The sequence below is a fragment of the Gopherus flavomarginatus genome, chromosome 2 (genome assembly GCF_025201925.1).
Source record: "Gopherus flavomarginatus isolate rGopFla2 chromosome 2, rGopFla2.mat.asm, whole genome shotgun sequence".
Classification (NCBI taxonomy): domain Eukaryota; kingdom Metazoa; phylum Chordata; order Testudines; family Testudinidae; genus Gopherus; species Gopherus flavomarginatus.
The window spans coordinates 75,110,406-75,126,802 of NC_066618.1; the positions used below are offsets into that span (position 1 = coordinate 75,110,406).

The following is a 16,397-nucleotide window of genomic DNA, read 5'->3' on the forward strand; positions in this document are numbered from 1 at the left end:
CCAAGTTAAGCATCAGTTATGCGATTCAGATGTTCACCATACCAAGCCATATGGATCAGCAACTTTGCCTGTTTGTAGTGCTTTTATAAACCAAGAGATTAATAGGAGCTTCATATGGATCAAGCTGTTTTTAACAGTTGAGCTCATATTGCTATCTCAAAACATTAGCCTGAGTCCTAGCTTAATTTGAAGAAGCGGACTAAGAATTATTTCCAAACTTGCATAATTATATAATAGGATACTTACATATTGCTGATGTATTTTTGAAAGGCCTATTAAAAACGTTCCCTAACATCAAAAAGAAAAAAAGCTATACATCTAGACTGTACCAATCACTTACTGTGCATAGTAACTCAGAGTATTTTACAACATGAACAGATAACTATGTTGAAACCGAGCTAGAACTTGGTAACAATTAAATGGGGAAAAAAAACAACCTTCATTAAACACAGAGAGTTAAGCCTCCCAGCCTGGGTAGACAAGTTCATGATAGATGGGCTTGAGCTAGCACACTAAAAATAGCTGAGTAGACATTCCATCTCTGGCGGAAACTTAGGCTAGCCACCCAAGCTCAAGTCTGGGTGGCTAGATCAAATCTCCCCCACAGCAGCAACATCCACACTGCCATGCTTATCGTACTAGCTCGAGCTCCGCCGGCATGAATGTGTCTACTCAGGCTTGGGGAGATGCTCCTAGCTGTAGCTGGAGTTAATCAAGACTTATGTCATGCAATATCTTTTAAGGAGAAAATGACACTATATGCTTAAGAATACCTAACTAATAAAAATTATCAAGTAATAATCCAAGACAGTGTAGTTAGTTCATGTGCTAGTTAAGGATAAATTCTACAGAAGTATAAGTAAATTACAGTAAATCAAGTCCAAAAGAGACCAAAGAATCCTTATTCTGCCATAAAGTGGACAATTCAAGCACAAATATTAAGAAATTAATTAGGGGGAATTTGAAAGAACTGAAGTGTTTCTCAAGAGATAGCATGGAGTAATTTTTGATCCAGAGGCCTCTCATTTGAGTTGCCATTATCATAATCCAATTCAAATCAAGCAAGATAAAAATCAGCAAAAACAAGCTGAGTTCGCTCTAAGATGCACAGCCGCCTATTAAGTACCGCGCAGGCGCTCAGGGTTGCCGTGGGGAGAGATACCGCTCCCCAGGGTGGATAAAATCAGTGTTTTTTTTTAATCAGATTTTTTTATTTAAATTGTATTTTTTGATAAAAGGTTTTGAGGAAAAAACTGTCTAAAGATAGCTTTAATTAAGATACATTATAGCTCAAAGATATCTCATCATGGAATAAGGATTATAAATTCTAATGCTATAGTATAATGAATAAATTGTCTCAATGTTTTTAAGAAAAGTTTTGTAAATGAGTTCCAATAGTTCATGGATTAGGGACCCATTTAATGGGGTTCCAGGGACTTCTGTAGAGATTATTTAGGTTAGCCTTTCTATCTACCCAATGGGACTCAGTGCTTAGTCTAGAAGATACCAGAGATGCTTTCTTTTGCAGTTCTCAAACTGTGGATTTGTGTCTCCAGAGATACCATGCTTGTTAACCACAAAAAATGTTTTTAAATAAAATAAAAATTATTTAGAGGTGAGAAATAACAGACCTCAACCCTATTGTCCCTCTGCAAATTTGTGTACACAGAGTTAATCCCTTACCTCTCTCAAAGTGCAAAGTTTCAAAGAGTTCAATGAATAGAAGATTGTTGGAGGTGGAATAGATCTGGACAAGAAGAAGTCTGGAGATCTATGTGAGAAGGGAAGGACAGGCAATAGAAACAGAAGTGAAACTGTTTGAGCAGCATATTCCAGAAGTCTCGAGGTCTTTCCGAGTGTAGCCTTCATTGATTTGAGATCTACCATACCATTCTCTCATTAGAAGGGAAAACCTATAATGGCAGCAGGCAGTAAGAGAGACCCAGTTTGGGAATATTTTAATGAAGTTCCTCTACCTATAGGTAAGACAGGTATGTGTGCAAAATGCAAACAGTGCAACAAAGAAATGAAAGGCCTGGTTGCCCAAATGAAACATCATCATGAGAAGTGATAACAAGTCCTGTGGCATCTTATAGACTAATAGACGTATTGGAGCATAAGCTTTCGTGGCTGAATACCCACTTCGTCAGACGCAAGTGTTCCTTCTCAGGAGGAAGCTGCATTGAAGATGATGGAAGGAACATGTCTAAACATGCAGGATCTTCAGGTTGATAACCTTTTTTATTTCACACTTCTTTCCTAAGGACTGTCTGTCTTTCTTCTGGACTATTCTTAAATTCTCATGTTTGAGCAAAGAATATAGTTGTTACTCTATGGTACAATCACTGTAAATGCAGTTGGCGATTAAAAAAAAATAGCTGAAATAGGTAGATCTTCCTTTTACAATTTCACCTTTAAAGTAGTACTGAATGTCAGTGAATGCAATGAGTAATACTAAATGAGTAGTATGGTAATAATAATAAAATAACTGCATTGACTTATTTTGTTTAGGAGAATCCATTCTCAATATACAGGATTCTGAAGACTATCCACCTTCAAGGTCATCATTTTCTATAGTTTCAGAGTTATCTGCCAATGATAGTGTTTCAGTCACATCATGTATGTCACATAGCCACCTGTAGCAAAGGAGGAAAAAAAATCTCCATCATCCAGAAACAACCATAGATAAGTTTGTGATAAGAACCAGTAGATTACAAAAAGAGGTCATTGATGAAAAAACTGCCCAGTTTGTTTATGCAACAAAGTCTCCTTTCCGTATGATAGAGAACCCACACTTCATTAACATAGTTCAGTCATTAAGACCAGGATACAGTCCACCCAACAGAGCAGATGTTGCAGGCGTCACAGGCAAATTGCTGGATAAAAGTGTATGAAAGAGAAATTGAGCAGTGTGCAAAAGCTCTAGATGGTAAAAATTGTTAACCTGATTCTTGATGGGTGCAATGTCCACAATGATCCTATTGCATGTGCTTGTGTGACAACAGAAGAAGGAAATGTCTTCCTCACAGAAACAATTGATACATCAGGAAATGCACACACAGGAGAATACTTGCAAGAAGTAGCAGTAAAAGCAATAATAAACTGAAAAACAATTCAAATGTCTAGTATACAGCTTGGTGACAGACAATGCTGCAAATGTATCCAAGATGAGAAGAAATTTAGAGAAGAGTCCCAAGTTAATAAGATATGGTTGCAATGCTCATTTGATGCATCTCCTAGCCAAAAGACTTCAGTGTTCCGAACATAAGACTAATCTTGTTGAAACTGCAAAATACTTCCATACCAACCACTTTGCAGCAGCTACGCTGAAAAAAAGTGGGAGGAAGCAAGCTAACTCCCCCACAAGACGTGTGATGGAACTCAGTAGTAGACTGTTTTGAGCACTATGGGCAAAGTTACAGAGCCGCAGAGAGTGCCGAAGGAAAAAAAACTTGTGTATTCACATTGTCAGCTGCCTGCACGATAGCATGTTCACACTTGTGGCGCTATTTGGAGCAGTGCACTCTGGGCAGCTATCCCATAGAGCACCTCTTTCTCTTTTGCCACTAAGATTTGTGGGAAGGTGAAATGGGTGACGGGCCATCCTGGGTCCTGTTCCAATGCCCTGTGATGCACTGCTTCACTTCCCAGGAAACCCCATGCTTCTGTCCGCATTTGGCACCATCTTTCAATGGTTTGCATACTGTGCACCTTGCCCTGCCTCTTTCTGATTGCAGGAATAGATCTCAAGCTGTTGACCAGAATGCTGCTTGCACTGACCAACACATCATGAGCGGCAGTGGAGTTATTCCTTAAACTACAAAGGCAAGAGGAGTGCGACATTGAAGGCAAGAGGAGTGCGACATTGATCTCACCACACATAGCAGCTATGACACAAGAATGCTTGTGGCATTCACGGAGGTGCTGACCACAGTCAAACACTGCTTTGGGGCTCAGGAAACAAGCACTGAATGGTGGGATTACATTGTGATGCATGTCTGGGATAACAAGCAGTGGCTGCAGGATTTTCGCATGAGGAAAGCCACATTCATGGGACTGTGATGAGCTTGCCCCAGCCCTGCGGCGCAAGGACATGAGAATGAGAGCTGCCCTGTGGCTGGAGAAGCATGTGGTGATTGCACTGTGGAAGCTGGCTACTGCAGACTGCTACCGATCAGTCGCTAATCAGTTTGGAGTGGGAAAGTCGATGGCTGGACTTTGTTAATGGAAATGTGCAGGGCCATTAAATCGCATCCTGCTCTGAAAGACTGACTCTGGGCAACATGCGTGACATCGTGGATAGCTTTGCACAAATGAACTTCCCACACTGCGGAGGGGTGATAGATGACACGCATATTTCCAACTCCAGCACCAGATGCCTAGCCACCAATTACATTAATCGCAAGGAGTATTTCTCAATGGTTCTCCAGGCTCTTGTGGATCACTGTGGCCGTTTCACAGACATTAACGCAGGCTGGTCCGGAAAGAGTGCATGATGCATGCATCTTTCAGAACACTGGCCTGTTCAAGAAGCTGCAAGCTGGGACTTTCTTCCCAGACCAGAAGATCACCGTAGGGGAAGTCAAAATGTCCATTGTGATCCTGGGAGACTCTGCCTACCCCTTAATGCTGTGGCTCATGAAGCCATACATGGGGCAACTTGACAGCAGCAAGGAGTGGTTCAACAACAGGCTGAGCAGGTACAGAATGACTGTGGAGTGTGCATTTGGCCGTTTAAAAGCCTGCTGGTGATGCCTGTGTGGGAAGCTGGATATGACCGATGTCAATATTCCTATGCTTATAACCACAAATATTATGGAGTGTACAGCAGGCGAAGGGAAAGGTGAAAGCTTCACTCAGGGTTGACCCGCAGAGGCTCAGCGCTGGGAGGCTGAGTTTGAACAGCCAGAGACCAGGGCTATTAGAGGGGCACAGCAGGGGGCCATAAGGATCTGGGATGCTTTGAAGCAGCAATTTCAAGCTGAAAGCCACTAATATTTGTTGCTATGCTCAGGACTGTAATGCTTCTAATGCTAGGAGATGATTGGTTCACACGATACAAGAAGGGGCCTTAACATAATTGTATGTTGCCTTGCAGTGCTCTTTTTGCTTTCACTTAATAAAATAAAGATGTCTTTCAATAAAAGAATTTTTGTTTGAAAGCAAACAACCAGAGGAGAAAGTCAAATGAAAAATTTCATCAGCAGGGAGAGGGATGGGGGAATGGAAGGTCTCAAGAGGAGGAGGGGTCCAGGGACAGCTACAGATTTGTGTATGACTAGGGATCATACCCAACCTTCTCCTTTGGAGTACGATGCCGTGGGCGCTGTACTTCAGCAGGGCCAAACTGCAGAGGGATGGGTGTTGAGTGCCGTGGGTACTGGGAGTCCACACTGCCGGACTGAGGAATGGAATGCTGCAGGTAGAGAGTGGATCCAGGAGGTTGATAACTGTGTGTTGGCAGTGTGGGGGAGATGCATGGGAGAGTTTTGCGACAGCAGCTGCAGGGAAGGGTGGGCCCGGAGCTACTCCGTTTGAAGAGCTAGTATCACCTGGAACATTTCCACTTGGCACTCCATAACATTTAAAAGCTGCTCCGTGGCTTCTTTCTGGTGTGCTGCATTTTCCTTTTGGTCCCTCTTCTCGCTGTCACACCACTCCTTTAATTCCTTTTTCTCGGCAGTGGAGTGCATAATAACCTTATGCATAAAGTCCTCCTTAGTTCTTCTTGGACTCTTTCTAATTCTTTGCAACCATTCTGCCGTCGATAACAAAGAGGGAGGCTGTGCTCCCAAGGTCATCTCTGTGAAGTTTAAATGCAACAATTTGCAGAAGGAGTATTGTTTGCAACACAGACCATTTCAGTGCTTTAAAACACAGCCAGTAGTCACTCACCTGTCACTAACCGGCTGACCCCAGGCAAGCACACACATGCTACAAGATCCCAAAAATGGTGAGTAGCCGCAGGGACAGGGTAAATCACTCTTCCCGATCCTGCTGTACACTGGGCACATGGCTCTTGGGCACCTGAGGAGAGCCAACACCGCGGGGGGGGGGGGGGGGGGGGGGGGGGCGGGGGGAAATGATAATCATTCCTGTCCCCACACTTTCCACAGGATGTGATCATTATGGAAGATATCTCACTGCTGAGCATGAGCAGGGAATCAACGGAGGGTCTTCTCCAAGCCTGCGGCTTCTGCCTTGGCCCCATGCAGCTAGCCTGTTTGCAGCAATGGTCCTACCCCATCCCACCCTGTGATGGCACAATGGCATGGGAAAGTTACCGTTAACGTGGCAAGAAACAAAGCAGCTCTACCAAGGAACCTGCAGGAGCAGATTGCCCAGTATCTCCATGAGAGTTTCCTGGAGATCTCTGAGGGAGATTCCTGGGAAGTGAGGGAGTGTATCAACAGCCTGTTCCACCACTCAAACTAGGCACAAGGTGGGAGACAGGCCTGCTTTCTGCAACCCTCCTGCCCCCAATAACTTGCTTCAGCAACTCACAAAATCAGATCCATTTACCAGGGGCCTCCTTTCTTGTTCGATCTTGATGAAGCGCAGACTGCTTTGACTGGCTAGGCTCCTCTGGGGTAGAAAAGAGCTCATGACTGCATGAATCTCTGGCCTCCAAGTAATCCTCTGCCACTGGTTCCCCCTCCTCCCTTCATCCAAGATTGCCTCCTCCTGCCTCAGTCCACTCTCGACTGGCACATGAGCCAACAAAGTATCCACAGGGGACTTTGCAGTGGAGGTGTGGTGGCCACCGAGTATCGTATCCAGCTCTTTGTAGAACCAGCAGCTTGTGGGTGCAGCACTGGAGCGGCGGTTTGCCTCCTGTGCCTTGTGGTAGGCATTCCACAGCTCCTTCACTTTGACCCTGCACTGCAATGTGTCCTGGTCATGGCCCTTTTCTATCATGCAACTAGAAATCTGTCCATAGGTTTCACAATTCGGAAGGCTGGAGCACAGCTGTGACTGCACTGCCTTATCTCCCCCATCTCCCCGAATGCCAATGAGGTCCAGCAGCTCGGAATTGCTCCAAGCAGGGAATCGCCTGGTGCATGGAGCAGGCACGGCCACCTAGAAGCGCTAAGAACACTGCACACATCACCAAGCAAACAGGAAGGGGACTTTTAAATTTGCAAAGGAATTTATGGGGTGGGGCTGACGGTTGGTCACCTGAGGGCAGGGCAGCAGAGTTCAAACCGATGGCCAGAGAGGTGCAAACAGGCATTGTGGGACACCTCCTGGAGGCCAATTACAGTGCTGTAATCACCATGGTGTTTACACTAGCACTGCAGCACTGTAGCCCCAGCACAGAAAGCTCTACGCCTCTCAGTGAGGTGGGTTTTTTAGAGCGCTGCATCTGTGCAGTTTCTGCACACCAAGTGGCTTGGTAGTGCGTATACCTCGGGAGTTACAGCACTCAAAGCTGCTTTACTGAGCACATACTTGCCAGTATAGATGAGGCCTATATCAAGAACTGGCCTAATCTGATGACATTTTGTTAAACTAGAGAAGGCACTGTCACAGCCGAAGTTTTCAAAATTGGTTTTAAGAGAAACGTTGAACACATGCCGAGTACCCTGAAACCTATTTTTGTAGTCTTGAACAAAATGCAGAGAAATAGCTGTTTTATTGCTGATGCTGTTGAAATTTGGATGAAATTGAGTGAGAGCTTAAAAAAGAAATATGCAATGACCGAGTTAAATTACACGCATTTAAAAAAATAATAATAATAATGAGCTGGAGATAGTGCTCATCCCATTTATTTTCTTGCAAATATCTCAATACTCGGTATCAGGATCAAACCTTAACTGCTAAAGAAGAGGAGTTGGCTATGACATGGAGATCCAGCAATCATCCTACCGTAATGCCAACTATAATAAACTTCAGAGCTACGGTTGAACCATTCAAGAAATATATGTTTGCTGATGATGTTTTAAAGAAAGTCCCACCCTTTCACTGGTGGAAGTCACTTAAGCACTTGGATTCTGAGACTGTTGAAGTGATCATCTCATTTTTAACAGCAGTAGCTTCTTCTGCTGATGTAGAAAGAATATTTTCTTCCTTTGGACTAATTCATTCCAAATTTAGAAATTGTTTGGGGCCTGAAAAAAGCAGGAAAGCTTGTTTTACTTTTCCAGATTATGAACAAAGAGGAAAATGAAAGTGAAGACAACTGAGTTAGCTGCAGAAGCCAATATTTTAAGTTTCTCATGTTGACCTGGCTGACAGTCAATTTTTTTTGTTTGTTTGTTTTTTTAACTATATTTCATTTAACTATTTTAGTTAAATAACAAAAACAAACCTGGTTTTAAAAAACTTGAATGTTTAACTAAATTCAAAAATTCATATACTTGTTTTGTTAAAATATTATATGTTTGCTGTTGAAGAAAAAAAATCCAGAATACATAATGTTGTTTTAGTTAAATACAACAATTTATAAGGTGCCACAGGACTCTTTGCTGCTTCCACAGATCCAGACTAACATAGCAACCCCTCTGATACTTAATTTAAATGTCTGTCTGGTGATGTTCTCCGCCTAATACAGTATGGCATGAAAATCCTCCAAATATTAATGATCAACCTGTTGAATTAGAGATATTTATAAAGTTATTGGGACCCGGTGAACTATCTGCTTCAATTCCCTTTGGTAAATGAAATAAACAAAACATTCATTCATTCATTTTCTGATATAGCTATAAAACTAATCTGAAAAGTTTTCAAAATAAATCACTTTTAAAATGTATACTGCATACCTTCTAAAAAAGGAAACCTACATCTATCTGTGAGTTGCGAAGAATATGTATTAAGGTCATAACAACCAACAAGAATGCACTTTTCTGTAGAAATCCATGATTAAATCAGGTCAGGAAGCCGGGGGGAGGGATAGCTCAGTGGTTTAAGCATTGGCTTGCTAAACCCAGGGTTGTGAGTTCAATCCTTGAGGGGGCCATTTGGGGATTAGTCCTGCTTTGAGCAGGGGGTTGGACTAGATGATCTCCTGAGGTCCCTTTCAACCCTAATAATCTATGACTAGTGATTAAATCAATTTTATTTTAATCAAATCCACCCTGCTCAGGGCTGGGAGTGTGTGGAACTCCCCTCAGGATTGCCCTGCTCTGGCACTGCAGTGGAAGGGCGGAGGGGGGGAAACCAGTGCTCAGGCTGACAGAGAGGGACACTGAGGCTCAGGATTTCAGCCCCATGGCAATGGGTGCCTGGGCTCAGGCTCTGGGTTTCAGCCACGGGGTCCTGCAGCCCCCCTGAAAGGGCTTGCAGACTCCTAGGGCCATGAACCCCAAGCTGAGAACCAGTGCATTTCAGTATATACAAAGGAGAAGCCCCTCCTTCAAAAAAAAAACCTGATTTTTTGACATCTGCATGCAACTCAAAAATTGCCAAAACCAAATCCCAAAAAATGAAACTAACCCCCACCCAAAAAAGCCATAAGTTATTTTAAAAGGTAACTGTTTCAGTAACTAAATACTATAAATCAAGATTATACATCAAAAGCAGTGATACAAAGTTGCCAGAACTGTTTCAAAATGAGATAATCCAGCTAAAATCTTGAGTTTGAGCTCATGTATTCCAATAAACCTAATATCAGAGTCACTTTCCAAGAACAATCAAGATATGAAGTTAAACATACCAATAAAAGTTTCATCAGTCTCTATTCTAGAAAGTAAATGATTGGGGAAGGAAGAACAGCCAAAGAAAGTACATTTGATTAGTTAAGACAATGATAATAGTTATGTCATTTCTAGCAAGGTACTGACATTAGGTAGCATTTTTGTCACATGTATACAGGTCTGTCGCAACTTAACACGCATTTAACATGCACAATTTCAACTTTACGCTGTACAGCCGGAGTCGAGGTGCATGGCCTCAAGCAGAAGAGGCGTGGCCTCAAGATTTAAAGGTCCCGGGGTACCAGCTGTGGCTGGGAGTCCCAGGGCCCCTAAATCACCCAGGGGGCTCCCAGCTGCAGAGGTGGCTGGGAGCCCCTGGGGTGAACTAAAAGGCCTGAGGCTCCAGTCACCATGGCACTCCAGGCCCTTTAAATGCCAGCCCCAGCCCGGCTACCAAAGCTGCGGGCGGGGTTTAAAGGGCTCCTCTGGGCTCCCCGCCACGGCGGGAAGCCCGGAGCCCTTTAGACCCCGCCCGCAGCTCCTGCGGCCGGGCCGAGGCGGCATTTAAAGGGCTCCATCGGGCTTGTGAGCGGGATTTAAAGGTCTTGGGGATATAATTTTGAGCATATGCGGTTTTCGCTTTACGCGATAACCGTGGAACGGAACCCCCGCGTATGATACGACTTGCCTGTCGTTATATTGGTCAACTCCTCCAATTTTCGTTATTGTATGACCCTCCCAAGCCCTTAAAATCTTTGTCACAGGCTTCAAGACTTGTAATCCCAGTGATTTTTTTCCATCAAAAATATGTAAATAAAATAAAAAACTAAAAGGAAGTCTTGAAGAGTGTCAGTCCCTATTACAGAGGTTCAGTGAAATAATCTATAAACCTGTGTCCAATGTAAACATATCCTTCAGAAATTTGGAGTTGTTCTAGCAGCAGGATCCAACACTGGAAAAACACTCACCCACTCCCCATGTCACCTCTAAAGCTATTGTTCAAAGAGTAGTAACCAACCATGCACCCACTACAGAAGATCTGCAGACACGTACTCCAATAAAATCAAGTGAGTCATACTACTGCAGTATTTTAAATCAAGTAAACCAGCAAGAGAATCCTCAAACACTGTCTCTGTCCCCCAACAAGAACACTTTCAATCTCAACATCTTCCACAGCAGGGTATGGGAAGGGAACAGATTCAGCAAAAATAAAAATAAGTTCAATAGCTTACGGGGAGTGGGAAAAGGAAACAAAGCCATTGGACTGTATGCCCCCACATTCTTGGGCTTAAAAGACCAGAAGGGCAGATATTCAAACTCAAGTAGCCACCATAATGAAGTCATACTGCTCTGCTCAGTCCTAGGAGATGTGGTTAAGACATCACTGCAATACCTGCAAGCATCTTTAAGCAGAATGGTTGGTATGCATAGAAGAATGTTGGTATGCATACTTCCACCTTTTCATGTTCTCTGTATGTATAAAATATCTCCTGTCTGTGTGTTCCATTCTATGCATCCGAAGAAGTGAGCTGTAACTCACGAAAGCATATGCTGAAATAAATTTGTTAGTCTCTAAGGTGCCACAAGTACTCCTGTTCTTTTTGCAGATACAGACTAACACGGTTGCTACTCTGAAGCCTGTCTAAGTAGAAGGTTACTGAGTTTATTTTCCCCAGAAATGACATAAGCATCAAGGCACAAGAGATTCTTGTGAGGATCCCACATGGACTGCTAGCGGTTGCCCAGCTACGGGCCATGATCAAAAGTTATTGATATAGAAAAATAACTCACCCCAACACAAAATGAGGCAGTGAATGGGTGTGAAGAAAGAGTTTTTGTTAGTTTAAATCAGCAAGATGCACATGGTCTCAGCCTTCCTAGGAGACTATACAGATGAACTTTGGCCTCAAGTTGGTCCAGCCACCAAAGGAATGCTTACTGTTAACTGCTGCCAAAAAAGGGAAAATGCACATGTATGTTTGACTACGCAGAGAATCTAATACTGTCCTCAACAAGGAGGGATTTGCTCTTCCAGTATACAAGAGTACATCAGACACCATGTACAACAGAACCAGAATATTGATCAGACCCAGATGGCAATTCTTGCACTCATAGGAGTATTCCTCTCAAGCATCTTAAGGTGAAATAGAGACAGCTCTTTTTTTTGTTTTTGTTTTTTTAAGACCATGTCATAAAAGATTTTGTTGGAAAGTCTGAAGAAGGCAGTTACACGAAGAAGCAAGAATGCAAGACAGGTATTTTCCTCCCTTCCACAAATTCTCTTTGTAGACATTACCTGTCCCTCTGGCCTCAAACAAACAGACCTCACTTCCTATCTCACTAACAGATTCTCCAATAACAGTAGATCTTCAGAACTGTAAAGTAAGAAAATTCTGCACAGATTTCTAAAACTTTTATTCAGTGCATGCACCTGTCCCTCATTCAATTTTCCACCTGAGTCTCACTCAGCACAGGGGGACGGGGGGGGGGGACGGGGGGGGGGGGGGGGGGAAAGAATCTAAACATACTAGAATGCTGAAGGAAAGGCATCCCTCTCCATGAGAACATTCTTCAGTAGTACATTTGCCAGTAGCAAAAGGAGGAGGAAGGGTGTCCACCTTACAATAAACCTTTGTGACTTGAACTTTTATATAGCCTACAGCTGGGTTTCTCAAACAGGGGTCACCGCTTGTGTGGGGAAAGCCCCTGGCGGGCCAGGCCAGTTTGTTTACCTGCCCTGTCCACAGGTCCGGTAGATCACAGCTCCCACTGGCCCAGAGCAGCGATCTTCCAGCAGCTCCCATTGGCCCAGAGCAGCAATCCGCAGCCAGCAGGAGCCGCGATCGGCCAGACCTGAGGACGGGGCAGGTAAACAAACCAGCCCAGCCCGCTAGGGGCTTTCCCTACACAAGCGGTGATCCCTGTTTGAGAAATCTTGGCCTACAGTTTCTTAAAGAGACAGGAAATCCGCTAGTTATGGTTCCCTGCCAGAGAACAATATATCAGAAGGATGCCTACTTAACAGCCCAGATAAGTTTATTTGGGAAGCCAGCTGTGACAATTCAGACAAGACTCCCCACTTTCTGCCATCACACACACACACAAAAAAAAAAAAAAAAAAAAAAAAAAAGTGAAAAGCCTCTCAATAGGCAAATGAGAATTACTAGTATAATTCAACCTTTTCCATAATATGACATACTTTTCTGTAACTTTATAATTTTGCATCCAGTGCAACAATTCGGTCAACTTAAACTCCACCGTAGATGCAGCTAGGCTGACGGAAGAATTCTTCCATCAAACCTAGCCACCCTTCCCACCTCAGAGAGGATTAACTATATATCAACAGGAAAAAAAAAACTCCATTGGGGCAGGAAGTGTCTACACTACAATGCTATAGTGGCACAGCTACAGCACTGTGGCTGTACTACTGTAGTGTAGACATGGTCACAGATGATACAGAAAAAAAAAGAGTGCTTTAGCTGGTACAGCTTACACCAGTGGGTCTCAAACTTTTGTACTGGTGACACCTTTCACATGCAAGCCTCTGAGTGCGACACCCCCGCCTTATACATTAAAAACACTTTTTAATCTGTTTAACACCATTATAAATGTTTGAGGCAAAGTGGTGTTTGGGGTGGAGGCTGACAGTTTGCAACCCCCCATGTAATAACATCGCAACCCCCTGAGGGGTCCCAACCCCCAGTTTGAGAACCCCGGCTTACACCATTTCAGTGACCAAAATAAACTATACCAGCAAAAGCACTTTTATACTAGCATTATTAAGTCTATAATGTGACTTCTGGTGGTACAGAATTATCCCAAGAAGAGACATATCCCTACCCAACCTTGCTATACCAGCAGAAGTTTCCAGCATATACCTGGTCCAAGAGCTATTTACCTTGCCTGTGGATCAGTACATCATCCATGCTCACCTGTTTACTTGTTACTTATTTCATCACAGCTCCTTGTTTTTGCCTTTAAGAACATGTATAACTTAGCTTCTGCCTACCTTTTTGCTGGTCTCTTTCACATACTCCCACACCTTTTCACTCTGCTTAACTTACACAAACATCCTCTGCATACTCTTCTCTCCCCGCAGCCCCATATGTCTGGAACCCACTTCTTTATTCTGTCTCACAAAACACCAGGCAGTCTCCTTACTCAAAAATCTTCAAGTCTACTACTAGCAAGATCTGTGCCCAGAAAGCCCTGTCTTTTTGCTTCCTCTCCAGGTCATGTTCACAAGCCCTCTCCTGGTTTTCTGGTTCCAATATCTTAGCCCAATACATCTGCAACCTACAAAGCTTCTCAATCCACCTGGTGTAGCGCTAACCTGTGCCACTGTAGAACTTGTAGTGTAGACATACGCTTAAGAAAAAGTTGTGTTCTTAATTCCCATTAAGTCACTGCATGTTAGCAAACAGGAGTTAAGAACACCTTTTTTCTTAATTGAAGAAGACAAGACCATATAAAAGAGATGCACATTTCTTTATGCTGGACTCTTATGGGGGAAGATATTATACCAGTTTCTTAAACCAAAGCTGACCTGCAACACAAACGACAGGAATCCAGGGAAAATACAACATTCGTAGACCTCTGAACCATACCAAGTTATTGACACTGTTGTAACACTATGAAAAATAGGTAAGTATACTGACAGCAAATTAGCACTTCACTTATTCCAATATTTATAAAAAATTATTAGAGTTATTTCTTAAGGGGTAAGGAAATATACTTTACTAGTCATGTGTAAAACAAAATAAAGATGTCCAAGTTTCTTTCACAAATCAGAACATTACATCGGTTGGAAACCACACATCCCTCCTCTTTTGATGCTAAGAGGGTATTGATATGCAATACCTACTTGGAGAAGGCATTGGAATAAGGACAAAGAGGCTTATTAATAAAAAACTCTGAAATTGAGTCATCTAAAAGGGAGGGAGGGGTAGAGAAAGGGGAAATTGCAACTATGAAGCCACATGTATTTTTCAGTAGCACAGGAAGTAAGGGAACACATGTCTGCCTTACTTCACCACCAACCACGAAAGGAAATGAACCAAATCAATTTAGTTTTATCCTTCCCTCACGGACACTGGTGAGACACACCTGACTAGGAATCACATCCACCACCTGACCTAAGTATAAGACTGTGCAACATGAGAACAAAAGGAAAAATAAAATAATCTTTAGTTAGCATGTGTGCACACTTCTCTTCCTTCCCTCTCCCCCACCTCCCACCCAACACTGGGCAGAGAGATAACAGCAGCCTTAAGGAAAGGGAAGAGCGGATCACCCCTTGCCCTCCCAGCGGGTGCATTAGCCCTACCATGGTTTCACCACAGTGAGGGCTGGGAGATGCCCGTTTCAGGCCCCTGCAGCCCATGCTCTCGTACGAGAGAGGGTATCACAGAGACAAGGCTGGAACAAAGGAACCAGCTCGCCCCGCTCTACCACAGCCTCCCCCGTCCACACAGGAGCCAGCGGGGGGCACGGCGCAGGCAGGGCTACGGGATGGGGAGGATCGGCTGCTCGCCCAGAGCCCCCAGTGCGCGCACACGCACCAGATGCGCCGGCAGCGGAGCCGGGGCCGCGGCGGGCTGAGGCCAGAGGGCACCTCGCGAGCGCGTAGCCCGAGGAGGTGGGGGGGGCACATGTGCGCGAAGAGCCCTCACACCACGGCCGTTACCGGGGCGGTTCGGCCGCCTCAGGCACTCGGGTACCCGGCGGCGCCGCTTCCGAGTTCCCGCCCGGCGAGAGCGGGGGGGAGGGGCAACATCCTCCCCGGCCGGCCGGCCGCCGTGACAAAGGGCCGGGCCCGCGCCCCCTCCCCGGCCGGGCGGGCTGCGCCGCGGCTCACACAAAGCGGGCAGGGCTCGGCGCGTTACCGTGGTGAGTAGCGGTCTCATCTGCTCGCCCGCCCGCTCCTCCTCCATGGCGCCCCGGCGGCGCCCGGCCCCGTCTGCCGGCAGAGAGGCGCGCCTGGAAAGGGGGTCGCCGCTGGCTCCGCGCGGGGGACGATAGAGCGAAACGAGGGAAGCGCCGCTGCCGAGCCGAGGACGAGCCTATATGAACTCTCCGCCACACTCTCCCCCCGCCCCCGCCTCCTCTCTAGCAAAGCCCCGCCCCATCAGCCCGATTGGCAGCGTCTCCGGCTAATCGGAGCGAGAAGGCAGCTCCGCCCCGTCCCACAGCAACGGGCGGGAGAAGGAAACCCAGGGCTCGAGCGGGCAGGGACCTGCTTACCCTTCCCTGGGGGAGACCACAGCAGCGGCCAGTCCGGGGCCCCTTCTCTCCTCCCCTGGTGAAAGCCGCTCACATCAGAGAAGCAGCAGCACGACGCTAGGATGGGAGAAGAATCAGTTTGCACGCAAGACTGTGAATGGCTTGTCAACTACAGAACCAGTTTCTTCTCCCTTGGTTTTCACACCTCTACTGCTAAAACAGGGCCTCATCCTCCCTGATTGAACTAACCGCCTTATCTCTAGCTTGCTTCCATATATATACCTGCCCCTGGAAATTTCCACTACTGCAGCCAACAAAGTGGGTATTCATCCATGAAAGCTCATGCTCCAAAACATGTTAGTTTATAAGGTGTCAGGATTCTTTGCTGCTTTTACAGCTCCAGACTAACACAGCTACCCCTCTGATACTTCCTGCCGTTTTTCCCCCCCAATAGTGAGACTGTGCCATGGCTAGTAACGTGCCCATTCGGGCCGCTGCGAGAGAGGCACACATTCAGAGTTGCCACTAGGCATAACCAGT

The 16,397-nt window shown here is 45.1% G+C and overlaps 1 protein-coding gene across 9 annotated transcripts in view; it reads right to left on the bottom strand.

Moving 5' to 3' along the window:
• SLC4A7 (solute carrier family 4 member 7) overlaps window positions 1-15,719 on the bottom strand; it is a 172,076-nt gene extending 156,357 nt beyond the window's left edge. For 7 of the 9 annotated variants that reach the window (XM_050938307.1, XM_050938303.1, XM_050938310.1 and 4 more), the window contains exon 1: window positions 15,521-15,643. In XM_050938307.1, the coding sequence (XP_050794264.1) occupies window positions 15,521-15,568 (48 nt within the window). In that variant the 5' untranslated portion in view covers window positions 15,569-15,643. Of the gene's footprint in view, window positions 1-15,321; window positions 15,380-15,520 lie in introns of those variants that run through there. The other 2 variants (XM_050938308.1, XM_050938304.1) reach the window with 2 other exon arrangements.
• Window positions 15,720-16,397: the final 678 nt, after the last annotated feature.